The sequence below is a fragment of the Chaetura pelagica genome, unplaced genomic scaffold (genome assembly GCF_000747805.2).
Source record: "Chaetura pelagica isolate M959 unplaced genomic scaffold, ChaPel_1.0 scaffold266, whole genome shotgun sequence".
Taxonomy (NCBI): domain Eukaryota; kingdom Metazoa; phylum Chordata; class Aves; order Apodiformes; family Apodidae; genus Chaetura; species Chaetura pelagica.
In genome coordinates, this window is record NW_009953799.1 from 1,027,016 (window position 1) to 1,054,747 (window position 27,732).

Here is a 27,732-nt window from a genome sequence, read left to right on the forward strand (position 1 = left end):
GGGAAAGAGGAACTAAGTGTAGACTTTGGATTTACTGAAGTGCCTACGTGTAAATGAGGCATACTTTCTGAACATGTAAGGTTCCCAGCTTATTAAAGACACTGAAGCTAAATTGGATTATGCAGAAAATAATCTTTTGGCAAGAATACACTTTGTAACAACAATTCCTAGATGGGTTTTTGGAAGATAAGTAAGCTGATGTAAGTAAGATTAAGTGTGGATCTGATCAGAAATTTACAGCTTGAAGGAGAAGTTACCATGAATTTTCGGGAAGAATATCAGGTTGAAAAATATTTTTTTTATTATTATAGTTATTTCCTCTGGAATAAAGTATGCTTTAGCAGTCCTGTGCTGCAGCAGAATGGCTCATGAGCAGCACTGGGTAGTTCTCTTCACTCTGCTAAACAGAGTGCATGTGATCAAGGGTTTCTCAGGGATCAAAGGTTCAGATAATATATTTCATTAATCTCTGGAGCAGAAAAAAGATCTATGTTCATGCATATAATCAGGAATATGTTCATGCATATAATCAGGAATATAGGAAGCATTTGCTCTGGCCTTGGGAAGGAACTACTAAAAATAGTGTCCTGTAAATTTTACAAAACAGAAGAATCTTGCTGAGGATTTTTTGGTTGGTTGGGGTTTTTTTGTCCTCTCCTCCATGTATACCCATACTGGTTACACATGTATGTGCATACAGGTTTTTCTAAACCCTACTGCAGCTCAAGTGACCATTTGTTTATTTTTTAATGGCTACTTAATTTAATGAAATCACACAAGACTTTTCATGATCGCATGAAAAATTAAAAGAAGATTGTTTCTTGTGCTGCTAAGGATTGGATTGAGTTCTTTTTCTAGCAAGGACAAAATTGGCTAACAGTATTTTAAGTCAGTCACTGGTGACACAAGTACTAATTCTAAAAGTATATATATAGCTGATTTAAAGTATGGGGGAGAGGGAAAAACACTACCTCAAGGTAGACTGTGAGGCTACAAAAACCCTTCCAAAATTTTGGCTCCAGATAGATGGCCTTTCCCTGTCTGTTTTATTCCTGTTCTTTCCAACCAAGGATTTTCTGCCTGCTGGCAGGGTCTCTTGTCTTCTTCTCTAGCTCTCTGTAGAAAGAGGACTGGACCATAGTGATCGTAACTGTTTTGGGCTTGTGTAATGAGTAGACTTAGTTTCTGCCAGCCTCTTTGACCCAGCTTTTTTTATTTTGTAATCTTTCCCTTGTGAGCAGTTTTCCCTGTGTCTGCTCGTGATTTCCAGTCTGAAGATATTATGTGGTTTTTGTAGCTCTGCTCTGGCTGGTGGCATTGAAACCAAAGGTCACTACTGCAGTCTGGGAAAGAGGTGATGACATAGGCTGAAGCTCTACAGTTTCATACATAACTATGAAGTAATAAAATGTAGAATGGAACTGTCTAATTTTCTTCCCCTGTATAATTCATCTTAAGAGTTATTTTCTTCAAAGCTATAGCAAATGTTTTTTCTAGATTTTGTGAGTAATTAGTCTCAGCATAAATTAGCTCATGGTTAGCTTGAGGATATTAGTTCTTAGAGCAGAAGAGAAAAAAATCTTTCAGGTGTAGGATTAGAGAAGTAAGGGGAACTGTACTGTTCTTATACTAGAGTAACTTTGAATCTTGTTTTTAATCTTATGTTGCTCCAGTTGATTCCTCTCTTTGAAACAGTTGTTCTACATAAGTTCATTCATCTGTAGGAACAGTAGTGCTTGTTAGTGTAGTGGTGTATTTGATCATTGGCTCTGTTGGACAATTCAGAGACAGCATACATATATTCTTTTGTTTAACTTCATAAAGTTCTACAGCTAATAAGGGTAATGTGCTTTATTTATTAACCTTCCCCCTCCCCACCCCACTGTTGTACTGTGTGTAAGTTTCATTATCTGCATTTGTGTTTGGTTTTTTTTAAATGGTCAGTGGATGTTGGACACACTTCTGCTGTATTGTGTGTGGCTTGGTTTGTTTGTTGGTTGTTTGAGTGGGGTTTTTTGGTTGCTTTTGGTTTGTTTTTTAATCAGTGGGTATTGCACACTTTAAGCTGAAATTATGTATCCTCTACAAAAGTAAGTCACTGAAAAATATTTTTGTTGCAGCAGTGTTCTTATTGCTTGTCAAAAGGTCTTTAAAGTGAGTTTTATTGTTTTATTATGACACAAATTAAGTGATGCTGTGCATAATGTTATAAATGAAGTCTCGAAGTTAGTGATATGCTAAAAAAAAGTATCCAGTTGCAAAAGCCAATCAGATTAGCCAGAGCTAGTTACAAGAGCTGTGTAAATCCTGATATATTCTGGGTTTTAGCAAGGAAGACACTTGCTGAAAAACCAATGGAACTGTTACTAACTACATACCGTCATGCTTTTGGGCTAGAAGCTGTAGTAGAAAATCCTACTCAAGACCCAATGCCTGCATGTGAAGTTTTTTATAAAAATAAACAAGATATGGCTGATTGTGTTAATGCCCTTGCTGGAAATAGAGTATCTCTATTTTTGATGGTTACAATGGTTTCTACCTCCTTCTCAGCATAATTCCATAGTATTTGAAGTTAATAGATCTGAGACTGACTGACCTTTGGTTTCAAAGCTTGCTGACCAAGGCTTTCTGCTTCTGTTGTAATCATGCAGTAAGCATGCTTCCAACTGCCTTGTTCCGTAGATATGGACAGTGAAATTGTTGGTTCTGTTTCAGCTTATCTGCCTGTATGCATATCCATTCCACACAGTGGAATTTTCATTACTACACTTGAAGACAAATTAGATTTCCAAGGTTTCTTTCTGTGAAAAACACACCTGTGACAAATTACTAATATTATCGCAACATCTAAGAGCACAGTGCTGTGAGTCACTGCTTTACTTGTATCTCAGAGTTACACAAGAGTTGGATTGGGCTGAATGGGGTAGTAGTGGATTTTCTATTTGAATAGATTGCTCTTCCCCAAGAAAGTTCTGTCTTCCTGATCCTTATTTCAGATATTCCTGTGCCTGAAATCCACAAGATGCATACTACAGTCATTTGTCTTCCTCACTGTAAGCTCCTTTTGGAGCTAACATATTCCTAAAGGCCCTTCACCCTCTTGTGGAATAGCACTGGGGTCAGTTTAGAGCTGGGTGACCCAGTGGCCATGTTGGTCTTGATAATGGTTGTTGTTACCTTTTTGGTAGCCAGGACTTTGAGAATGCTGAGTAACCTGTGGTAACACAATCTGCAGTCAGCTGATGTACCTCCTGCTTGGGTGGCTGTGTGACTTGGACTGTCTGAAGCATAAAGACCTTGAGCTACTCATCCTCAGTAAAATATTCATCCTGTTTATCTTGTGACCTATACATTGAAGTGTTGGGCCTAACTGGTAGATTTAATCCACCTCTATCTTGAGTACAATGGTCTTTATTCCAGACTTTGCAGTACTGGTGGATTATTTGTGTTCTGAGCTACCTTTACTCTTAACATTAACGAGATATGTTGTTTTTGCTTTCTGTCCCCCAGGGACAAGGCTGGTGGATATGGAATCCAGGCCCTTGGTGGAATGTTAGTGGAGTATGTCCATGGAGACTTCTTGAATGTGGTGGGATTTCCTCTGAATCACTTCTGCAAAAAGCTAGCAGAATTGTATTATCCTCCCCCTAAACAGAATGTACAAGATAAAAAGTATGGCTCTGTCCCTTCTGTGGACACTTCTGAGAACCTAAGTGATGGAGAAAGTGCGTCTTCACACTTCACAGAACATACAGGTGCTAGGGAGTTGGACAGCAGTGAGATAAGTTCCTCAGGAGCTATTTGCAAGTCTGAAAACAGTTCTCGTGTCACAACTGGTTTTACGGTACCTTTGGAAAATCGGAATGGAGTATCAGAAAGAACAGCAAAACTTCCATATAAAATTCTAGATCTGCTGGATGGGTTCAAAGCTTCAAAGGTAAGGGAAAAAAGAAACCCATTCATGTTGCTGACTGGTATAATTGCTTCATTGAACTTTAATATATAGCAGGTAATATGAAATATTTGAGCTGTGGTAGACATGTATTAATAATTAGTATTAAAGGACCTCTGAAATACCAGAGAATCTAAGATAGCTGAAACTTCTGGTGCAGTGCAAACAGGTTTTTTTTGGTATTTGCTTTCATCTGTTCTATGAAACTTCAGTTACCCAGCTGATAAAAATTTTTGTCTGTTGAAAAGAAAAAAAGTCTTGAAGTTTTTTGTCCTTGCATGATTGACCTCAGGTATGAGCAGTACAGTTGTGCTTCCAGAGTGCCTGGAAGCCTTTTCCCACACATGCCTTATGTAATCTTTTCTAATTAAATGCAGTTTATGAAAGATCATGATGTATCTTCCATCCTCTACTGGAATTGGGAGGCTTCAGAATAACAGTAACTTCAGAAGTGGAACATTTGCTCCACAAGTAGAATGTTGTAAGGAAACTTGAAAATGCTTTTAAGAAATTTCTGACTAATTACTGAGTTCAATAATTTTAATTTATTTTTTTACTGATCATAAGAGCATAATCAAGGAGGAAGTTACCTTTAGATACTCTGCAGAGAAAGCATTTAATATGTTTAATTTATCTGGCTCAAACCTGCTACAAGAGTTGTATACATTATACTTCCTTTCTAATTGTTATTGTTTAGTATTAGAATTATTTTTTATGTTTCAGTTATGTTTAGCTGATAATCTCCAGGCAGTATCTGATGGTAATATACACATAACAGATTACAAACAGAACATCACCTGCTCTGTGTAGCAGCCAAGTGTGATGAGGAATAAGTAGCTGGGCATTTTAAGTGCTGCCAAGTTTTCTGCTTGCAGTGTAGTGAAGACAATAGTGAAGAAGGGGAAGGAGAAACTGACACCAATCATTCTAATAGTTCACTGATCTCCATGGAGTCATTGTATGTTTTAGGAAGAGGTAAACAAAACCTGATTAAGTAGCAGTAAAACAACAAACCTGTAAGGAAAGATGTAACAAGTTTGAGGGGGGTGTAGAAGAAAATATGCAAGACAATGGACAATGGTTTTGCTGAAACAGTGGGCAGTTTTACTTGGATCTGAAGGAAGACCATACTGTGGTCACTGTAGATCAGTGGGCGTGCTGCTGTGGGTGTGATTTGGAATAAAGCAGCATTGAGGCTGCTGCATTTGTGAACTTATTTGTATCCATATGGAGAGAGTTTGTATGTATTTGAAAGGGTGAGATGATATTAGCATTTCTTCAATTTAAGTAAATAGATATAGCAAATCATGAGCATTTTGGTGTGGAGAATCATTGACATCTTGTTGCATGTTGTGTACAGTGTTTACAGTGATGTTATGCCAAATTCAGTTTTGGGCAGTGAAAGACTGAGGCTGTAAATAGAAGCAGAAGCTTTCCTTTCCCACTGATTCAGTGTACAGTCATAGTACAAAGTGCTGCATTTCATGTTGTACTAGTGAGTAATATTTTTCCTAGGACCTGGTTCATTGTAAAATTAATCACCAGTTGAAATGAATGCTTCCTGTGATATAATGAAACTCATCAACTTTTCATTTGTAGAACAGGGATAGGAGCACAAATCATTTAGTTTCACAAAAGCTCTGAAGTTGTATTTCCTCTTGATCCTTGAGTGTTGTTTTGAGGACTTCATATAGCAGAGTGATATCTCCTGCAGGCAAAGTTGTGGCTGCCTGTTTTACAGGAGGGGTTCAGTGTTACATTATACTTTCTCAAATGTAATATGTTTGGAATTTTTATAGTCTGATCTGTACTCAGACCTTTTTTCTTTGATTCTCCCCTCTCTCCCCCCCTGTCCTCCCCACCTTGAACTGAGAATTACACAATGGTAGAGTGATTTGGATCAATTGAGTTTTTGACCTTGTCTTCTAACCTTCTCTTTCCTGTTCTTACAGTTTCCAGGTGGTATCAGTCTAAAGATGGGCAGGTTTTGGAAGCTAAAGTGTTGTTGACTAGATGCAGTGGCTCAGTATTATGAAAGCCTGGATTACAGTAAATCCCAGCCATACTTTCTTAGTAAAATCACTAAGGAAACTGTAAAAAGAATTCTGAAAAAATACATAAACACACAGTACCTGACCTTCCTCTCAAAGTTAATTTCTTTTTCACCACTTAATTTTCATTAAATAGGATGTCAATCCTTTTTTTCCTTGACTGTCTTCAATTTTTAAGTACATGATAGTTGCCTACATGTGTGTGCTTTCACTCCTATGCTCTATATGTTTTTTGGGTTTACATGTTCCAGCTGTTTCTGAATACTGGTATATATTGTCATGTATCATTAACTTTCTTCTCTAGTTTGCTTAACATGTCTCTGAGCATTTAGTTAAGTTTTTCAGCTTAGGCAGCTGCATTGCCTGTGGATTTTTCTTTACCATCAGGCACTAGGTGTTCTCACTTTCCCATTCCATGTGTGCATGCTGTATTAAGGTGTGCATGTAGTACAGTTGTGCTCTGAAATGTTATTCTTTTTTTTCTTAATTTTTGTTAAACAAAGACCAGTGTTATAGCAACTGAAGTTGTTGCACAGTTCCTTACATTTTGGGTAAATTTAGTTTTTTTGGCATTGGTTCAGACATCTAAGAATGTTTGACCTTATGGAACAAGCTTACAGGTGGGGTTATGCAGCATGTATGAATAAAGAGGTGGTCTTTATAAAAAACAATAATTATAGGCTATGTTCAAGAATATTTTTAGTTCCCTTCTCTCCCAAACACATCTATTCAAAATTATGTTATTTGACTAAGATAGTGATTCCCTTTAAGAGGGAAGGAAGTAATGGCAATTTTTAGGAGTTTTGTGAAGATTTGTTGCACATATTAAAGAACAGTAGTTGTTTTGAATAATTCTAGGCAAATGGCATGGTTCTTTTCTTGTTTGCAGTCTTCTAAACACAACATGCTAACAGTTTTGTTCTACATGTAGGCTCTGTTTGTAGCTTCTAAGCTGAAGATATTTGATCATCTAAAAGATAAAGGTCCACTGAAGGCTGTGGATATTGCAAGTGAGGTTGGAACCTCTGTGTGTGGAACAGAAAGACTCCTTGATGGATGTGCTGCTCTTGGATTACTGGAAAAGACACCACAAGGTGACTAAACTTCTCCTGCCCCCAACAGCATGTAGACATGCAGCACTGGACAAGATGCTTTGACTTTGAAGGTTGCACAGGGTCTGGCTTGATATTGTGGGTAACCTGCATTTGGGAAAAAAAGAAATAGATGGTTGCTTCTTTGCTCTCATTATTAGTAGCTGGAATTGTTTTATTTGAAGGCAGGCTCTATCTAATGAACCCAGTCAGGTCTCCTTTGAGGATTGCTTTTGCTCTCTAGATGGAGGGCTGTTTAAATTCCTAAGAAAAACTTATGTGAGCAGTCCCAGGGAGCAATGTACCATCTACACTTGGGCCACAACAAACCCATGTAAGGCTACAGGTTTGGGGAAGAGTGGTTTAAAAATCTCCCTGGAGGAAAAGGACCTGGGGGTGCTGATTGACAGTTGGCTGAATGTGAGCCAGCAGTGTGCCCAGGTGGCCAAGAAGGCCAACAGCATCCTGGTCTGCATGAGGTAATCTGGCCAGCAGGACTAGGAAGTGATTGTCCACCTGCACTTGGCACTGGTGAGGCCACACTTGAAATGGTCAATTGCCAAGAGAAGGAAATAAAGGAGGTTTTCAACTCTGTTAGAGGACAAGAACAAGGATAAAGCCCTAAAGGCAAAACATACTGGAGAAGGCTTGAATTTAGGGTAAGAAGCCATAATCTAAAGAAAAATGCAGTGAAGAATGATGAACATGTAATACTCTCCCTGGTATATCAGGGGTGTAGCTGAGGTACTCTGGTTTAAAAAATAATAGTAAAAAAATATGCATATATATATATTCTCCAGCATCTAAATTCTATTTATAAACAAAGTAACTGTTCCCTTAAGGATGACAAGACCTTTAGAATTATTTCAGATCTTTGCACAAAAAATAATACGGTCCCAAGATCAGGATTTGGTAACTAAATAGTTACACTGGAAAACCCATTCAGATTTTAAACTTCAGTTGTAAAGTAGTGAAACAAAGCTGGTCACAGTTGCTTTCTTCCCATAAGGTTACAGTAATACAGATTCAGCAAATATCTACCTGACCTCAGATGGTGAATACTCATTTCATGACTACATTATCCACTGTAATGACAACGTTTGGCATATGTTCACAAACTTGGCGTTTGATGTCAGGGAAGGCAGAAGGCAGAGCCGTCGAGCCTCTGGGAAGAAATCAGAGGATTTATTTAAGGTAATGTAAACTCTTACTTGTTTCAAAACTAGCTGTGAGTAGCCCAGAACTGCTCTAGGGGCAGATGGTTTAGCTGTCTAAGAAAGCTGGTAAGTCTCAGAAATGGTAGAAACACGGTGCAACTCAGACTTCTGTTCCCTTTAACTTTAGGCTCTAAAGTGCTGGAGCAATCACAGAATATACTGCGTAATTTGAGTGCTGATTAAAATTCTCTGGCTAAAATGTTGCCCATCCAGCTAACACACTCTCAGAACAATGTCTGGGCCTGTTTAATTTACATTTGTGTCCTTTTTATAACACTGCATAGTACCTTGTCACACTTGCACTCCTTCCATATTGGATGCCTGTTACTTGGTGCTGATGTGCTTCTGGTTCAGCCTGTGCTGGCTGTGTAATCAGCTGGTTTTAAAGTCACTTTGTGTTGATGCAGTGGAGAAGGGTTCCAGTCTCTTTGCTGAAGTTTTGCAGTTTTGTATATGGTTCAAGATGGTTCATATTGCTGGTAAGAATTGTAATTCTTTCTTCTGTCTCTTTCCATTTCTGTAGTGTTCCTTTTCCAGGGCTAACCCCGGTGGATGTTTTCAAAGTGGAGAACCACTTATGTTTATAACTAGCTTAACTTGTCAGTTATCCACCTAGTGAAGTGGATTGGGGGCATAAATATTTGTGCCTGTTTTCAGGACAGAACTAGTAGAATGAGCAGGAGAAGATGTCAGGACTTCATCTTTGACAGCAGTGCTGGCTTAAGGTATCCTTCAGACTGCATCCTGAGGCTCTTAATACAAATTAGCTTCTAAATTATGACGAAGCCAATCTCTTAAAGGATATGTCTACATCCCTCATACACAGTTGCTGGAAGGAAGGGCTTCTGAAGACTTAAAAAGGTCCTATTTAGATTATTGTTAGTACTGAGATTACTGGTAGACAGAACCTCTTCTAGGAGTCCTTTCAAGGCTATTTTAAAGGGAGTTCAGATACTCTGCTCTAGGCTAGCATCTAGTAGATGCTTAAAGTGTTTTAATGTAGGTGGTCTGGACCTCATCCTTTATGAAACACCTGGAGTACCAGCTTGAGTGATGCTTGTAGCAGGAGTCAGTACCAGTTCAGGCCTGGGCTCCATATGTGTACAGGATAGTATGTCAAAGCACAGTATATGGGCTGCCTGTGGCACTATGCGTGCTACAACCTGGAGGTACTTCCACTTTGTGGTAGTTGTAAAGCCAGATTTAACTACTGATGTCTGTATGAGAGTGAGACAAAGGGCTTCATGCTTATGTATAATTTCAAAGGCAAAGGCTTGATGTTCTGATACTGAATGCTTGCTTCTCACCTAATCAAAAAACCCAGTATGAGCTATAACATTTCTGGTTTAACTTATGGTCCAATTGTCTAGTTATTTTCCCTATCATGGGAGAATAAATGAATTAAATGGAATTAATCAGAATTAAATGAAAACAATTCCTGAGTATATCATAAAGGAACACTTTAAGAGGCAGAAAGAAAACACAATCTGTCTTTTCAACAGTTCAAAATCTGGAGACATCTTGCTGTGGTGCAAATGTGTTAGTAAATGTAGATCAAAGGTGTACAGTGTTTCTTAAAAAGCACTTTTCAGATTACCTCTTTTCCCTGCTATGGTGCTTTGGCTTCAGGGGGCAGAAATGTTGAATTGAACAGCTCTTGGGACATCACCAACACCAGGGTCAAACCACCCAAGTGTATCTCCTTTGAGAGACACTGCAAAAAAAGTCTGTGTGATCATAATTTTGGAGAGGATGGAAAAATCTGCTTATCATGCAGTGAAACAGCAAAAAACTTGGATGAGCAACTAATCAATGGCATTTTTACCTGATCTTTTAATTTTAGAATTCTAACATTAATGGTGTGCACCCTCTGCCTTGGAAGTACATAGTCTTAAATAATGAAAATAAAATTCAGTTACTCTGCTTTTTTTCCTTTTTAGGATGATCATTACAAGATGGAGGTGGCACGATGTTTCTTAGCTGCCCTGCACTGCATTGACCACCTGACAGCAAGAGATGTGGCTACAGCATTTGATCTTTCACAGTTTAAATCTGCTTGTGATTTAGGAGGTATTGCCTGTAATTGAACTTGTGTAACAATTAAAGGCAAAAACTTTATTTCAGTTCTGTTTTCTTACTTAAAACATATGTCTATTTTTTTACTATAACTGCAGTAATATTACCTACTTTTATTTTTCTAGGCTTATAATGTTAGAATAAAAGGACTGAGTGCAGTGGCTCAGCTGAAAGAATATTGGGTTAGGAGCTCCATTTTCAACTGTGCTGTTGCTGTCCTTTGGCATGTCCCAAGATTTTCTCAAGTAATGAAGGATTTATATTTTAATCCTTCCATATTGGGATGTCAAACTTGAAACACTGCACTGCTAGAACAAAGATTTTATTACTTTAGAATGGGTTCATTTTGTGTGTTGTTTTAGTTAATATCTAAGATGACCACCAAAACGTTGAAAACCTGAATAAACTCTTCTTGTTAGTGTCCTTTTTTGCCCTGTGCCTGGAGCTGCACAGAGGGAATGTAATAGCACAGGGGAGACCTGCTGAAGGAAGAATCATTTACTTAGTGCCTGGCAAGGTGGACAGCATGTCAAAGGAATTAAGACAATAGTGATGCAACATTTGCTATTTGTGCAGTGACTGCAACACTTTACCATCCCTATCCTATACCAGGCTGGAGAGTATTTGTCAAGCTTCAGATACCAATGCTTTGTAAATGGTGAATAGTTCTAGTGCTCTTCATTCACAGATTACATGTCCCTGCCCTTTCATAATGTTTTCTGCCCCCAAAATAGCCCTGAGGTACTGGTATCAAAGGTCATATTTGCAATTCCATGACAGTAAGGAGTCATGCCTGCATTCCCCAAGCTTTAAAGCATTGCTGTATCCACCAGGAAGTGCTATTGTCTGTGTTAATTGTGGAGCTGACTGTTTACCTCTAATTCTGATTTGATGTCTCTATTTTAATATTCTATACAGCCTTGCCTTTAAAAGTGTCTGCAAATGCTGAGAGAAGAGACTTGATTTTATTATTTTATTTTTTTTTAAACTTCCAACAGGTTGGACTGGAGCTCTGGCTTACAAGTTAGCACAAATATACCCAAATCTCAAGGTCACAGTATTTGACCTTCCAGAAGTCATTGCAATGGCCTCTTCTTTTAAGCCTTCAGGACAACACACAGCTCCAGTGACATTTGTAGCAGGTACATGTAACACGTTATTTTGTCTTATTTTTGTCACCTTGGAGCACAGAGTAGGCTCTTCTGCTGCAGGAAATGGTGTGCTACCCTGCTTCTACCCCAAATGTGTGTCCTAAAACAAGGCAATGTAGGCTCACCCATGCTAACTGGAGCCATTGTATTTCTCAGGCCTGTAGGGATAAAAACAACTTGGCTATGGTTGGAGAGCATGGACAAATAAAGTATGAATTGGTCATTTTTCAGTACCACTGGCAGTAGAGGCTGCATGCCCATGCCTCAGGCTTTTCTTTTCTAGGCAAGATCAACATGGTGGCTACAAAGGACTTTCTTTGCTGTAGGCTTTCTCTCCATTTTTGTTAAAGTATTCTTACCTGTGTTCTGTTCTTCTCTTTAACTACACTTCCTTTATCTGTAAATCAGTGCATCCCTATACCTGTTCATTCTTGTTTCTTTTACCTATGCTGAAGCTCCTAGTTCCTCTGCAATAGTTATATTTCATTTTGTAGGAATGTACTCTGTGGTTTCTGTAGGAATGTGCTAACTGTGCTTTCCAACAGGTAGCTCCTTTACGGATAACCTTCCAGAAGCAGATCTTTACATCCTTTCACATATTCTTCATGGCTGTACTGATGAAGAGATACATGTACTGTTAAGCAAGATATCAGCTGTTTGTAAACCAGGTAAGTTTTTTTGATCTTGTAGGCTTAAAGGTGCATGTTAATGTATGAACATAATGAGTAATCATAAGAAGTTTGCAATCATAATAGCCTTTGCTTGAATGCCTATGCTTGCATTAAGGTAATACCTACTAAGAAAAAAAAGGAAACGAAGTTGCTAATAAAACAATATAAAATAAGCCCTTACTGTAGTTGCAGACTTCACAAATAACTTTGTCATCACCCCTATCTCTGCCATGCCCAGTCTATCTTACCAAGTCCAGTATCATCAAATAACTAAGCACATGCTTATTTCTATACATACAGATAGTCTAAAGTTCCTTTAAGTTAATCAAGAAGAAGCAGTTTATTTTGCTATCATTTTGCTGTCTCACTGGATTTCAGCACTACTTTATGCACAGATTTCATAAGAAGTATGTAGGTGCTTCTTCCTTCTATGTTTGAATCATAGACTCTCAGAATATGTCAAGTTAGAAGGGACCCCTAAGGATCAAGTCCAACTCCCTTTTCCTTGCAGAACTACCTAAAACTAAACCATGTCATCCAGATGCTTCTTGAACTCTGATAGGCTTGGTGCTGTGACCACTTTCCTTAGTGAGCCTGTTCCAGGGACTGACAACCCTGTCAATGAAGAACCTTCTCCTGTTGTCTGCCCTGAACTTCCCCTGGTGCAGCTTCAGTACATTTCCTCATGTCCTATCATTGATCACCAGAAAGAGATCAGCAACTCCTCTTCCATTGACCCCCTTGAGGAAATTGAGGGATGACCTCATTACAGCCTACAGCCTTGCCCAAGCTGAACAAACCAAATTACCTCAGCTGCTCCTCATAAGTCTGGCCCTTAAGGCCTTTCCCCATCTTGGTCACCCACCTCTGGACATACTTGAATAGTTTGATGCCTTTCTTATATTGAGGTGCCCAAAACTGCACACAGTACTCAAGGTAGGTCTGTACCAGTGCAATGTAGGGTGGCACAGTCACCTCCCTTGACTGTGCTTGATGCACCCAAGGGCATGTCTAGCTGTATTGGCTGCCAAGGAACACTGTTAACTCATATTTGGACAGTATGAAAGATCAAAGGAGAAGACAAAAAGCAGAAAAGTCTGACTGCTAAAATGAAATCATTCCTTAATCCAACAGGATTAACTGAAGTTCTGAAGTTTGTTTCATAAAGCAGTCAAAATTAGATCTAAGCCATAAAGCATAATCCTGTTTGTAAATTACAGAAGAAAATTGTGGGTGAAGATTGGGGTATGACTGTTGCTTACAGAAGTTGCTTGGTTCAAGTGGAAACAAGGCTGAGTTTAAACTTGGCATTGGCAGGAAATGATCTGAACTTTTCTGTTTTCTGTAATGGAGACAGTGCTCTAAATTTCCCCTTCCTTTTAATAATTAATGGTTGCTTCCAGGAAGAGATTACTGAAAGTGGAGTTCAGTTACTGATTTCTACTGAAGACTGTTAAAACACTAGTCTGAGGGACCTCTCTAAATGTTTCTGAACAAAACACTAGAAACTTGAAGCTGGAAATACTTTACTGAACCACTTTTGGTTGTTTTGGAAATGCAGGAAGTGCCTTGCTAGTGGCAGAAACTGTGCTTGATGAACAGAAGATACACCCTCCTACAGCTGTACTACACTCCCTCCTTGCCTTTGAAGGAAAGGAGAGAAGTGGCTCGGAATATAAACAGCTCCTGGAGAAATACGGATTCACAGATGTACAAATTAAGATCACAGGAAACTTACTAGATGCTGTTTTGTGCTTCAAGAAGAGTTTGTCACTGTAGTGTGCCCAGAAGCAAACTGTAATGCTGAGGTTTTACAACACTTGTGCAATATACCCACCATCAACCAGCATGTACTATCCATTTAGGATCATTTTGACCCTTTATCTGAAGCATAGTTGTTACGGGTTTTGAATAAAAATCAGACTTGCCACTTGTGCAGGAGTGAGTTTCATGCATTTATGAAGTGTCAGGGGCAGGCCAAAACTCCTGTGTACTGAATACTTTCATGTCCGGTTCTTCTGGCTAGTTTGCAGACTGTATTAAGTTTAGACTGGACACAGCTGTATGTTATGGCAAGTTAAAACTGCAAGCTTTTATGAGCCACTTTAATACCTTAGTTTTCTTGGACCTTAAAGAAAATTCTCCCTAATCAGTGTATTCAGTGGTTACTACTCGTATTTATTGGAAATGGAAACAAAAATGGATACTGAACCATCTGCATGAATTCAGGGATGCTGGTTGTGTTTTTCACTTTTCTGTGGAACTTTACTCAAACACCTCTCAAGATGCCCTTTTTTTAAGCACTTTTTATGCAGGCAAAAGTAAAAATACAACAAAGTTCAAACATGTTCCTATAGCAGCTGTAATACCACAGAGGAACCTGAGAGCCACAGTATGTACCACAGTGTGTATACAGGTTGCACTTGAGGGCTGTTCCTATCCATCTCATGTTTTTCTGAATATGGTTAAATGGCCATATATGCCTTCTGTCTTGTTACTTGAGATGTGTTTTAGGATTTATGTATAAATTCTCTTATGAAAATTAAAAATAAAAGTTGCTTTGTGTTCCAGTCTTTTGGAGAAGTATATACTGTATCCCTTCTCTTCAAGTAATTTGTCACTAATGTCACCTCTTCTAATAAATTTTCTGATACTGCATTGGTATTTTTTCTATTGAAAGTGTATTTTGTAGTGGAAGCCTTCCTGGAGATTAAAGCTGCACTTTCAAACTAGCTTTCTTCTTTATCAGCTGTGAGTTTCTTGCCTGTCACACCTCTATAGCAATAATACCAGTCAGCCAGTGTGAAAGAGGCTGTGCCTGTGCTGAATCACCAGCCTCAGTAAATTAGAGTTGATGAGCAACCTCAAGAGTTGGTTCAGCCTGGTAGACTCTGTCTTATGTTACTTAATCAAAAGTTACTTTACTCTTTGAGCACTGAGTAAAGTGAAAGTGCCATAGTGATTCAATTAATGATGAGAAACATGCTTACTACAGAGCATTTCAGCTGCATAAAATCAGGGAAACGTTAAGACTTTTACTACGTTAGGGTTTAAAATTCTTAGCAGAAGGTTCTTACAAATGGAAATTTGACTAATTTCATCTGTACAGACATCAAGGCAAAATATTTTAAAAAATTAACTTTAAAATAAGTTTCTTTTCCATATTGACATGAAATTTGCCATTATGCTTAACAGGCTTGTATTTTGAGAGAAACATTTTGTAATCAAGTGTTTCTCATCACATACCAATTCATAAAGTTTGTAATGCTGTTCATGAAGCTGCTAGAAACTGTTGAAGAGTCAGAAAATGTCAATCCTAAAGCTGGCACACCTGTAACTGTCACAGACTTTAAAACTGTGCCTCTAAGCACTGTGGAACTGACTAACGTGCTTGACTACCACAGAACCTCAGTGTATCCTGTGATTAAAGCACAATACTCTATACGCACTAAGAATTAGTCCCTTAGGTATGGTGTCTCTTGGGGTAATGACAAATTGGAGCAGGTTGTGCAGAGGTTGTGGAATCTCTGTCCTAGAGGGTTTCAAGATCTGAGAATGATGCCCTGGACAAGCTGAGCTGTCTGTAGAGCTGCCCTGTTTTGAATGGGAGGTTGGACTAGAGATCTTCTGCAGTCCATTTCAGCCTAAGCTGTTCTCAAATAATTTGTTGTATCCCAGTCATCTCAAGAATTATAAAGGTATCTTCTCTTTAATATCCATGTTAGGTTTTTCAATTGCTCTGGAGAAAGCTGGCATCTTTTGCTGACTGGTGGAAGAGGTGGATTTGATGCTGTTACACTGGAAAGACTTCCTAAGCAATAGACATAACTAAGAAAAACATTGGGCCTATTTACTAATCAAGACATTAAAAATGAGGTAGTTAAGTTTTAAAATCCAAATTAAATTCTGCCAATAAAGCCTGCAGGTTTTGTGTTGCTCCTTGGGAAGTGACATTCAGCTATGCATTCTTGAAGAGGCTGTCTTCTATCCACATTCTGCCTTAACAACACTTTGGAGGAAATGTGATACACAGAAAACAATCTCAAGAGGTGGAAAATTTGGGGGTTAACAGAATGATACGTGAATAATAGAAACAAGAACTTCAGCACCAGTTCATTGAGCACTTCAGTAAGAATCTTTGAAGAAGACAGAGAAACTTGTAAGAAAGAGGCACAACTTGGTTGGCTGTCTTAGCTCAATCCTTTTTGTATAATGCTATTTTGATCTAAGTTGGTGGCCTCCTACCATGCTGTGCCAAAATAAACCACCACAACACATGCAGGGCCAAAAGACAATGATTAAAACAGTGCTGGTTTTGTCAGTAGCCCACTTGTGTCTTCCCTTTTCCCTCATGGGTCTGAAGACTGAAGAAGAAGGTGTGTGTTACAGGGTTGTTTAAGTTCTGTTCAGTCCCACTACAAAGACCTCAGTTCCTACAGAAATAATGGACCACATTGACTTCCCTGCTTATGTAATTCTTGCCATCCAGTTTTGTGGCATTTATGAATATGAGTGTGAAGCACACTATATCCCAAAGAGATGGAACAACTATTCCTCTCTTCCTTTTCTCCACAACCCCCACACCAAGACTACAGAAGCCATCCCCTCCTCCTCTGAAAACAGAGGCATGACTTGACTTGTGTTTCATCCCTCCATGGTGTAGAAGGGAATTTCCTGAGTTCTGCAAGAGGAGTAAATTATACATTTAATAGTGTGTAAATTATTTAATAACAGCAAATAGAGGAATGAGAAGTGAAATCATCTGCATCTTGTGGTTTTGCACCTTTCTATATAGTAGCATATCTTGCCTGATCATGGATTAATAGTGTTGCGTGCATTTGCTTTTTAAATTAGGCTGTGGGATTTTGCTGGCTGAAATGGTATTGGATGATGAGAAGAAGAGCAGGAGCACAGCTCTGCTGCAGTGTTTGAACATGCTTGTGCAGACAGAGGGAAAGGAGAGAAGTGGCTTTGAATATCGAGGCTTACTGGAACAACATGGGTTCACAGATGTCAACATCAGATTGACAGGAAACTTGTTAGATGCCATTCTCCGTGTTAAGACCTAGAAATAAATGGATTTAGTAGTAAAATCTGGAGGTCTGTAGTCACGTTTGATGTTTTGTAAATATGGAAATACACTCTCAGTTACCCGTCAATATCATATACAAGAAATGTTATGTCTACTTTCTGAAATTTCTTTTTTAAAGGGGGATGGATTGCTTACATTTATTTGGAACTTGGACAGAATGACATCAGAAGATGCTGGCATCATTTGAGGGCAGTGGTACTGTGGCTTTGCAACACCTGTAGTACCCTCAGAAAGAAGTCTCCAAGCACAAAAGGTGTCAGCAGACATACAGCAGCATGCACGTTGCTGAGGAATCAGTCTCTTCATACTTAGTGCAATTAGAATAGTCTGGTTTTTCGACCAGCACACATTGCTTTGACCCTGTTTCAGGAGGTAAAAGCATGTGTCATTCATTACTTCCATCACCATTTAGTGTCCTTTTGTGTTACACTCTCTACTGGAAATAAAGAAACATTGCCTAATGAAGTCTGAAAACTGCTACCGCAATGTCGTAGTCAAGATCAGAGACAGAACTGGAGCAGCAGCTTCTCGAGTCAAGACACTCCTCTGCCTTCTGTGAAGCTTCTGGGAAAAGGCAGTTGTATAAAAGCACAAGTTTCACCTGTGGTTATAATTGGAGATTAAATGTGGAGGCACCACATTTGGTTGAAGAACATTCTCCTCCTCCTTTGCAGCCCTACTTAATCGGTGAGCTCTTGCAAAAGTGGATGGCAGAACATGAGATTAGATAAAGAACAGAAAGCATGGTGCTAAAATGAGAGGGATTTGCCCCCAGTCAGATGCATCTGAAATCCTAAGATGAAGAGAACAGGACAATTATTGACTGAACAGTTGCATATCACAAAAGTTACACACGCTTTACCTCCATTTTTCAGACTGACAAGATTTCAGGTGCCCAGAGTATGACAACAGAAAACTTTCCCAACAGAAAAGATTTATTTTCTCAATGCAAAGTGTTGTGGAGAAAAAGAAGATCCCAGCCTTGTACATATAGTGTTGTGCTATGAGAGTATTAACGTTGATTTATGAGCTTTTTCTAAAAGAAAAATACCACACAAAGCCGTGTGTCTGAGAATACGCAGCACAGCCTTTCATTTATTACATCCAAAATACGGTCCTGTTCATGCCTAACCCTGTGTGGGCACAGGAGTCACCTCCCTGTACGTTTCAGAATACAAAATAGCACACAATTGGCTTTGTATCTTTGAATGTTCGCAGAGACATACAATACACAGCCCGCTGTACTGCAGCAGAGACAAAGGCTGTGCCCAGCTCGTGTTCTCACAACATGCCCCGTGAGAGAAACCTTCTCATTTTGAAATCCTGTGAAGTACATACGTGCCTAAGCAGTGGTTTGAGACACCTCAACTGCTGCCATTTTGTGGTTGACCAGTCATCTGTTGGGTTTTTTTTAAACGCTCGGCTTTATTTACCTTTTTAGAGAACGCCCATTACAAGTGAAAGCAACAAGCAAAGGTGTGTGTGTGAGAACAGGTGCCCTCCAGCCAGAGCAATTTCAAGACGTGCGTTTAGAAGGAATGGGTGTAAGTTCAGACCGAGGTTTGGCCAGTAGGAGCAAAATCTCCCTTTCAGCCCACACTGAGCAGAAGCCACGGCCCGGGAGAGCCCGAGGTGACCTGCGGGAGAGCTTTCCGCAGCTGACCTGAGGAAAGCCAGATGGCCTCCCTTGGTAGAAAGGACTAACACATAGGGAGCAAACAGGAGGGCACTGCTCAGCATAGATAAGGCTTGGGATGTATAGGTAAGGCCTGAAGTGTGAGGGAAGGTATTGTGTGGGAGGATGCTCCCACAGAAACTTGCAGAGAAGACAAGACCCTGGTGCAGACCCCAGGAAGGAATGCCAAGAGGTGAAAAGTGCACAGCCAGAAGACATCCGGCCTTCATCCCAAAGACCCCTGCCCACGACCACCAGAAGATACTGTAAGTGCAACAAGGAGGAGCTCGGGGGGGCAACAATGCTAATGATTAATTGCAATAACCCCTCCCTATCCTCGGACACCTAATGTATATGCAGCAGTACAGATGAATATGTATTACCTTGTGGCATAGAATGACCTTGCCAATAGTCCTAGGGGGTGCAGCTTGCGGAGGAGCGATCCCCCGTGCACCCAGCGCTGAATAAACATACCTTCTTTATAACCTTATTGGTTCTAAAGTCGTTATTCCGCACGTCAACGTTTGTGTCATGTATTCAAAGTCTATAATATTCCATCACCCCAGTATCTAAAAAATTATTGTATAGTACTAAACATCAGGTGAACTCCCTAAGAACTCCTGGACTAGACAGCTTTCCAAGGTAATAGAATTAGTATCTATTCTTTGCCTGCTTTTTCGGAACAAGGCTGTGGCCACCTTGTAAGTTTCATAAGTATCAGCCTTCAGTAGTTTGCAAATGAGTGTGTCATGAAAGACTTTGTCAAAAACCATTACCAAAGCCAAGAAATATGTCAACTACTATTTCTCCCATATCCAGAAAATGTGTTACTCTGTCACAGTAGAGAATCAGATGGCTTTCACACAATTTCTTCTTGACGTAATCTGATAGCTGATCCTTCTCTCCTTATTATCTTCTAGCTATGTATAAAAAGCTTGCTTGCTTATTAACTTTTCCCAGATATTTATTTTTTTTTTAGGGATTAATGTTAAACTAACTAGTTGACAATTTCCTGATTCTGCTTTTTCTTCCTCTGTAAAGGTGCTGATTTTTTTCTCTAGTAAAGCAGTCCTGTACTGTCTGGGTGGAGCGTAGTTCCCCTTCAACACATCAAGGTCAAATTAACTCTGCCTGCACTGTAAGACAGGCAAATTGCCTTGCCAGTATTGTGTTTCTCCTCTCATTACCCCAACTATGTTTTTTTAAGACATTCTCTCCTCCTGTTTTCTGCCTCTGAAGTCTCTCTCCTAGTTGCTTAAAATGTAACCCCTTTCTACTAGGAATCTGCACTGGAAGGCTGCTGGGTTTGAAACACCCAGAAAGGCAAAACAACTTTTCAGCAGGGCTAGTGGAACTGATGGGATGAATTTTACCCATTTGCAGCTGTGGCTGCACATACTCAGAGCTTCCATTATCATAGCATTTCAGTCTGGCTTAGCAGTGCTTTGCTCAGACGCATCTTTACTTAACTTTGCTTAACGCATACTTGAGTTTCACTAAGGGCCCCACCTCAGCCCTGCCAGGACACTGAAATCCTGGAATTTTACATGGCAGGAGTTGGGAAAGCCAGATGTATGGTTTCCTTTGAATAAGCAATTTGCCCTCCAGTATGACCTTTTTGTACAAGTGCCTGGGTTTGGCAATTTGAAGGGCTGGGTTTTAAAAATTATCTTTGTTTGACTTGAGAACACAACAACACAACAATGCTGAAGTGATTGAGGCAACACTGAAGGGCAACACTTTTGTTGAAACACAGCATTGCCATCTCCTCAAACATTTTCCATTTGTTTCAGAAGGATCTACATGCTGAATTTTACTTAAATTTGCAAAAAATTAAATGATCCTAAAATTATTTTATCATTTATTTTGGGGCAGATAAACTTTGAGATGCTTGCTTTATGTCTCCGTTTTCTGTCTGAAAGCACAATTACATCACTTCTTCTTTGCCTATGAATTAATTCTAATTTTTACAAGGTTTTACATGTTAGCAAAACTCAGTTTTTTTGTCAAAATATCAAGGACTTGCCATCCTGTCAAAAAGCATTTACTGAAGAAAAAAAACTTGCTACAAAACAAAGATTTAAATACTGTGCTCAACAAAATTACTGAGAACTTATTAACATTATCAAAACAAAATTACTCTAACATTACATATAATAACTTAAACAGCTTAGAAGAATCTTGTGAGAAGCAAAAACATCTGGCAAAAAATCCAAGGGATTTTTTTTGTAATTTGTCCTCTTGCTTCACTCTCACTTTGCTGCTTCTGCTGCTAGGCTCGAGGCAGCCCGGCTGTTGAGGTGCTTGTGTCGTGCTTGGCCTTTGTCGCTGCTGGCCCTGCCTGTGTTTGGCAAGCGCTGAGCTCTGAAGAAGCTGGGAAGCGGTTTTAACCCTTTTTTTCTAGTTCTTACGGTCATACGAGGCCTGTGTCAATGATTCTTCCTTCACGTACGCTCCCTGGCTTTGTGGCTGTGTAATAGAATCGTTGCACCGTTTGGGCTGGAAAAGATCTTGGAAGGTCATCAAGTCCACCCGTTAGCTGAGCCTAGTGGCAAGGCAGCCACCAAACCATGCCCTCGGCTGCCACATTGGCATGTCTTTAAACACCTCCAGGGATGGTGACTCAACTGTTTCCCTGGGCACCCTGTTCCAGTGCTTAAAGAAAACCCCAAACCCTAGCCTTTCAGTTCTTAAAAAATCCTCAAATTCTGATCTTCAACAAATTACAGTTCTTGGTCTTAAGATTTGTACTGATGTGGGAGCTCTTGCTTGGGAGTTTGCTATCAGGACTGCTTTATCATGGTTAACAGAAGCTTAATCTCTGGACAACTGCCATCAGGCGTTCAGGTTTAACAGCACCTTGTGTCATGGTATAAGCAGACTTAAGCCCAGCTGCAGTGCAGGCCTGCCAAGGCATACAGTCAAAATACCTGTTTTTATTTGCAGGTACAACATGCAAGTAAGCAGATTGCTGCTGATAAGCAGTACAAGGGCATCATCGATTGTGTAGTGCGTATTCCAAAGGAACAAGGAGTGCTGTCTTTCTGGCGAGGAAACTTGGCAAATGTCATCAGATACTTCCCCACTCAAGCTCTCAACTTTGCCTTCAAGGATAAGTATAAGCAGGTGTTCTTGGGAGGTGTAGACAAGCACACTCAATTCTGGAGGTATTTTGCTGGTAACCTGGCCTCTGGTGGCGCAGCAGGAGCCACTTCCCTCTGCTTTGTCTACCCCTTGGATTTTGCAAGAACCCGTTTGGCTGCTGATGTCGGAAAAGCTGGCGCAGACAGAGAATTCTCTGGTCTAGGGGACTGTCTAGTGAAAATCACCAAGTCTGATGGTATACGTGGCTTGTATCAAGGGTTCAATGTCTCTGTCCAAGGCATCATCATCTATAGAGCTGCCTACTTTGGAATCTATGATACAGCAAAAGGTAAAATTGCAGAGGTTATCTGATAAACCTGTTTCTGGAATTGCATTATCTGTTTGTGTCTGTTCTTGGATGTTACTCTCTGTCTGGCTGTAGAAAGTGTGTGAGCATGAAAGTGGAAGAGGGTATCTGTGCCAGCATTGGTGACACTGCAGTGTTTGAGGCAGAACTAAAACAGGCTTGTATTTGTGTCTGCAGGCTGCTTTCAGATACTCCTGGTGTTATACTTGTCCCTAAAGGAGTTCTCCCTAGTACCATCAAAGCATGTTGGTAACCATACACAATTACAGGTTCTTTGTTGTTCAGTGCATCACTGTGGTTACATTAGACCAATTCAAGTGTGTTAAGCAGAATGGGATTGAGCAGTGCCATTACAGAGCATTTGTTTGTTCATGACCTTTGGGCATAGAGGTCATTGATACTAGCTTATAGTTTAACGTCATTGACATGGACAGTGACATTTCTAAAAAGAGCTTGTTCAGCATCTTAAAGGTTTTTTGGGTGTCATGGTGCAACTTCAAAGGTGACTTTACAGTGTAGTTTCATACTACAGTTCTAGGATAGTAGCTGTTGTGTGGTGAGTGAACTGGAGGAGGATGTACAAGAGAAAAAAAATGAATTGATGACTTTTTCTTGCAGGCATGCTCCCAGATCCTAGAAACACTCACATTGTTATCAGTTGGATGATTGCCCAGACGGTGACTGCTGTGGCTGGAGTGGTCTCCTATCCCTTTGATACAGTGCGGCGTAGAATGATGATGCAGTCGGGACGCAAAGGAGGTAGGCTGTTCATTTGTGCAGCTCTTTTAAGCAGCATTAGCAAGGTAGAGCTCTTTTTTCCTAGTGGTTGTCCTTCAGCACTTACAGGTTTCTTGTTCCATAAGTCTGGTTTAAGTTGTATTATGATTAAATAATACGAGGAAATCTAACAGGGCCCATAACTTATGGTGTTTGTCAGGATTTACTCTGAGGACTTTTCTTCATAGAATGTGAAATGGGAAATGAACAGCCAGTTTGCAGTGACAAATTAAATAAAAGCAATTAGAGGACAGTATAATTGCCAGAAGGAACACTTTTTTTTATTTTTTTACTTAGTTCTTTATAATTAGGCAAGCAGATAAAAAGATTTTCTGTTGCCTGAACCAAGTATTGTGTTACAGTCCTGAAGTGTGGCTTGGGATATAACGAAAAGTAACTACAGAGGTGGAGCAGGACAGTTGCTAAAAGTGTCTTGTATACAATGATAGGAGTTAAAAATTACTCTGCTTTTGTTTTTTACAGCTGATATCATGTACTCTGGAACAATTGACTGCTGGCGGAAGATAGCAAGGGATGAGGGAGGAAAGGCCTTCTTCAAGGGTGCATGGTCTAATGTCCTCAGAGGCATGGGGGGTGCTTTTGTGCTTGTGCTGTATGATGAATTCAAGAAAGTCATTTAAACAGCCTAACTAGAATTGGAAATCAAGTTGAACAGATCATGTAGAATAACTACCATTATGGACCATTGACCTTCAAGAAATTCTTGTGAGTCTTATTTATCAAAGCCAGATGATATTGGTAGATGGGGCTAGAAACTGGCATAGAGGACTGATCCATTTCTTGCTAACATGCATAGAAGCACTGAATCTGGCAATTCAGTGTGGTGATTTTTATTTTTTTTTTCCAGCAATGAGAAATCAGTGTCGTTGGTTCTGGGTCCAAAGTGGCTGGGTCCAATTTAGGCAGAAAAAATTGTTTGCCTGTGGATCAGTCTCCAGTTTCAAGTCCTATCTTCTAGGACCATAAAATTGTATTTGAAAGTACTTGCTAACAAATCATGTTCTTTTCCACTTGTACTGAAGCACTATGTACCATTTTGCACAGCTGAACATCTAGCAATTTTGTTCTTAAATTGGGGCATTCTGCTGTAAAACAATAAACATACTTACTCTGTCTGTGTTGAAATTATTACATAAAAGCTTTGGGAAAGCCTCTTTTGTTTGAAAACTTGTTTCAGATAATGGTTCCTCTGATACACTTACACTGCACTCTGTAACGGCATAAGCTTGATTTAAAAAAAATAATAATTGAATGTGAGAACTTCAGGGGGTGGTGGGGGGAAGCATGGGTTATACTAATAGAAACCACTCCCATTCTTTGTGCCTGATACTGTGTGGTGGGCTGCTGCAAGTGGCTTTTTGCATGAGTCTTACAAATTCATTTGCAAATTTTCATATTATTTCAAATGGGTTTCTTTCTGTTGTAGTGTTAGGAGAGCCCAAAGAACCAAGGATGTTCAGTAATACTCTTGCCCATGGTAAAACAGCTTAAAATTATTTTTTTTTAAAAAAATCAATATATAGCGCAACATGGCGTTCATGCAAAAATCCAGAAACCTAGTAAATGCCTTCAACTTCTGAGTAACCTGTGTATTGCATTGCTGCTGCTTTTTAGAAATGCTGATTGTGTCAGTCAGGATACTGTTTGGCCTGATGTATTGCAGTGGTCAGTACCTCTGCGGAAGATCAATTTAGTCTGAAATGAGGCTCATACCAAGAGGTGAAGTAGTCGTGGTGTGAGGGAATACATGTGCTTCACTGTGGCTGTAAAGTACAGATCAAGATAGGTCAGCCATCAGTATTAATTGAGGTTTGTCAGAAGACCAAAACCAGATTGAGTAATTTCTCATACTGCTCTTTGAGATAATGTAATACTTACGTGCTGCGCTTCATATGTGTATAATCTTACTTTTGTACTCTGTAATCTGAAAATACTTGGTAGGGGAACCAGTAAAGGGAAGCAAGTTGTTCACATCTTCAACCATGTTTTTAAGAACTCTCCCTGTATTGTAAGAAGGAAACATTGTGTTATTGTACGAGTCCTTGAAGGCTGACTGAACTGTCTCTAATTCTGTTGTGTGCCTTCTGAGGTTGATGTCAAGATGAATTATTTAAATTACCTACTTGGCTTTGGCTGATTATTACCTTCCTCTCAATCACAGTTGACCTTTTTCGTTCCACTGGTGCAGAAGTGCTGCTTTCAGCATCTGTATGTGAATGTAAGTACATTATGCAGCTACTTTGTATGCAGACTAATAGCAAACTTAGGTACCTACTGCAAGTGTTTTCATCCTGTTGGGTATGGTAGCTCTCCTGTGGTGCAAGCAGGTCATTTGATGTTGACCTTGCCAGTCAACCTGCTTTTTCAGTTCTAATTATATTGTGGGAGGTGTAGGGGAAGAGTTTTTGTCTATATGAATACATTGCTTGGGCTTATTTTCTAGATCAGTGGCTTGAAATGTAGAGTAACAGTAGAATACATCCTGTAACCTCCCTGTGTGTGTGTGGTGGCCTAAGCTTTGTGAGGAAGAACCAAACGTGATAATTGCTTGAGCAGCTCTTAAAAGTGGGAGATGATTCACACATACACAGACAGCCCCCCTGTCTCCAGAGCTAGGTTTTAACCAGAAGAAATAGGAAAAGAAATCAATGCAAGTGTCTGTGGTTTTGGTTTTATTTTTTTTAAAGTGGAACTGCAATTTACCTAAGCTGTGCATTCAGCATGTACTAGTTGGTGGGTTTTTTTGTTTGGCTTTGGTTTTTTTTAGTAAATGTCTTCCCTTAGTTGTGCAGGAGCAGTTTTCAATGTGTGATTATGCAGTGTGGGAACATAAGAGGCAAACAATAAATGAGACTTTTAAAAAAAGCAACTTGGTAAAATGTGTTCATTTTGAAAAATATTTTTAATGGGGGAATATTTAGTGTTTGTAAAAAAAAGGAAAAGCTCAGCTAAAACTTATTTTTACAAGGCATCAGAAATGGCTGACTGGCAGCCTAGCATTGACAGTTACTTCTTTACAAGTGTCATTTCTCATTTACCATTTTGTACAAGGTTTATTGAATATACTGAGACAGTTTGGTGTTGGTGGCATGGTGGAAGGACTGTTGTGAATACAACAATAGCCAGTTTCCCCTTCAGAAAATACTAGAGTATAGAAAAATGGTAAGCTGGGAAAACCAGCTGTTGTGGCATTCTTGAGCAGTTAGTTGTATTATCTTGTTCAAAATAGCTTCAGAGGAAAGAGACGTCGTAGCAATGATGAAAGGAAATGATGGGGAGTTTCTTCCCCAATGAGAATAAGGCCCTTATCTCACATTGTGAAGAAAATCTCTGCAAGGTTTAAGCAAGTCTTCATGGCAGATGTTTGCAGAAAAGTGTAGGTGTCAGGTATTGTGGTTTTGAACAAATCGGAACTAATTTTACTGCGTTTATCCACTTCATAGCCCTCTCGGATTTTTGGTGGATTTTTATGGGACAAATAGTTTTATATGGGCTGATTTTCATTTCCAGTCTGTGCATGTTTGGAAATACTCAGTTGTCAGCAAGATCCATGATCTTTCATGTTGAGGAATCCAAGTGTGCTTTCTTTTTAGAAAGTCAGATTGTCTCTTCAACAACAGTTATTTCTTCGGTACAGCTGTTTATGAATACATGTGCATATTCTGTCTAAAGAGAGAGAAAATTCTGTAACATACAATAACTTGCAGGGCAGCTGATGATCAGAGAACTTCTATGTCTAGCAGTGCCAAGGGCATGTTCTCTTGCTGTTTTAATATCTAAGAAATATGTGCAAAGGAGGGGCAAACAGTTAAAGGTTGACTTCTCACACGTATGATCAGTGCTAGCTATTTGTCAGCTAAAGGAAAAAGATTAAAAGTTTATTTAAATGCTGGACTACTCTTGACACAATAGAATAAATGTATTCTGTGAGTATTGCCAGTTTTCAGTATGTAGGCATTAACGGGATTTGAAGAGGAAGCACTTTGCATGCTATCATACAGTTTTACATTTGTTAACTTGGAGTTCTATGAGAGTGGAAGTTGCTGTGTGAGAGCATAGTACTGATCTGGGGCTTGGGACTTAAAATACTGGGGGAAGATAAATTTAATTCTAAAAATAGAAAGGGTAGTACTGGAAAAAAAAAACCTAAAGGGGGGGGGAAAAAAGCAAGCTTGCTGTTATAGTGAAAGGTATGTTACAGAACACTAGAGTAGGGTGTCCTGGTGGGGTATTTAGCTAGGAAGTCTGGGACTGGTACGAGCTTTGTGGTCATGGTGTTTTGTAATAGTGTGTGTAGTGGTGTTTGTCATGGCCATCCACTGAGTAAAGCCGTGCACCTGCACACAAAATGTGTCCTGGAAGTTCTCTGAGTATATGTAATTCAGCAGAAGAAACCAAAGTATTAAAAGTAATTCTGAGTGAGAATGAGGAAAGCACTTGGGTGAAAGAAGATGGGCAAAATAAAACGGATGAGGGAGATGCAAGTTGCCTGATGCTCTGAGTGAAT

At 39.5% G+C, this 27,732-nt stretch overlaps 2 protein-coding genes across 2 annotated transcripts in view; both read left to right on the forward strand.

Moving 5' to 3' along the window:
* Nucleotides 1–17,387, forward strand: part of ASMTL (acetylserotonin O-methyltransferase-like) — a 35,997-nt gene extending 18,610 nt beyond the window's left edge. The window contains exons 8-14 of the mRNA XM_010001187.1: nt 3,511–3,937; nt 6,935–7,097; nt 8,104–8,288; nt 10,252–10,381; nt 11,386–11,529; nt 12,084–12,206; nt 17,064–17,387. Coding sequence (XP_009999489.1) covers nt 3,511–3,937; nt 6,935–7,097; nt 8,104–8,288; nt 10,252–10,381; nt 11,386–11,529; nt 12,084–12,206; nt 17,064–17,278 — 1,387 coding nt within the window. The 3' untranslated portion in view covers nt 17,279–17,387. The remainder of the gene's footprint in view (nt 1–3,510; nt 3,938–6,934; nt 7,098–8,103; nt 8,289–10,251; nt 10,382–11,385; nt 11,530–12,083; nt 12,207–17,063) is intronic.
* A 399-nt stretch (nt 17,388–17,786) lies between these two features.
* Nucleotides 17,787–24,353, forward strand: SLC25A6 (solute carrier family 25 (mitochondrial carrier; adenine nucleotide translocator), member 6). Its single transcript, XM_010001188.1, has 5 exons — nt 17,787–17,791; nt 18,743–18,845; nt 21,923–22,409; nt 23,046–23,186; nt 23,688–24,353. The coding sequence occupies exons 1-5, from the start codon at nt 17,787–17,789 to the stop codon at nt 23,843–23,845; spliced, it is 894 nt and encodes a 297-aa protein (XP_009999490.1). The 3' UTR covers nt 23,846–24,353.
* Nucleotides 24,354–27,732: the final 3,379 nt, after the last annotated feature.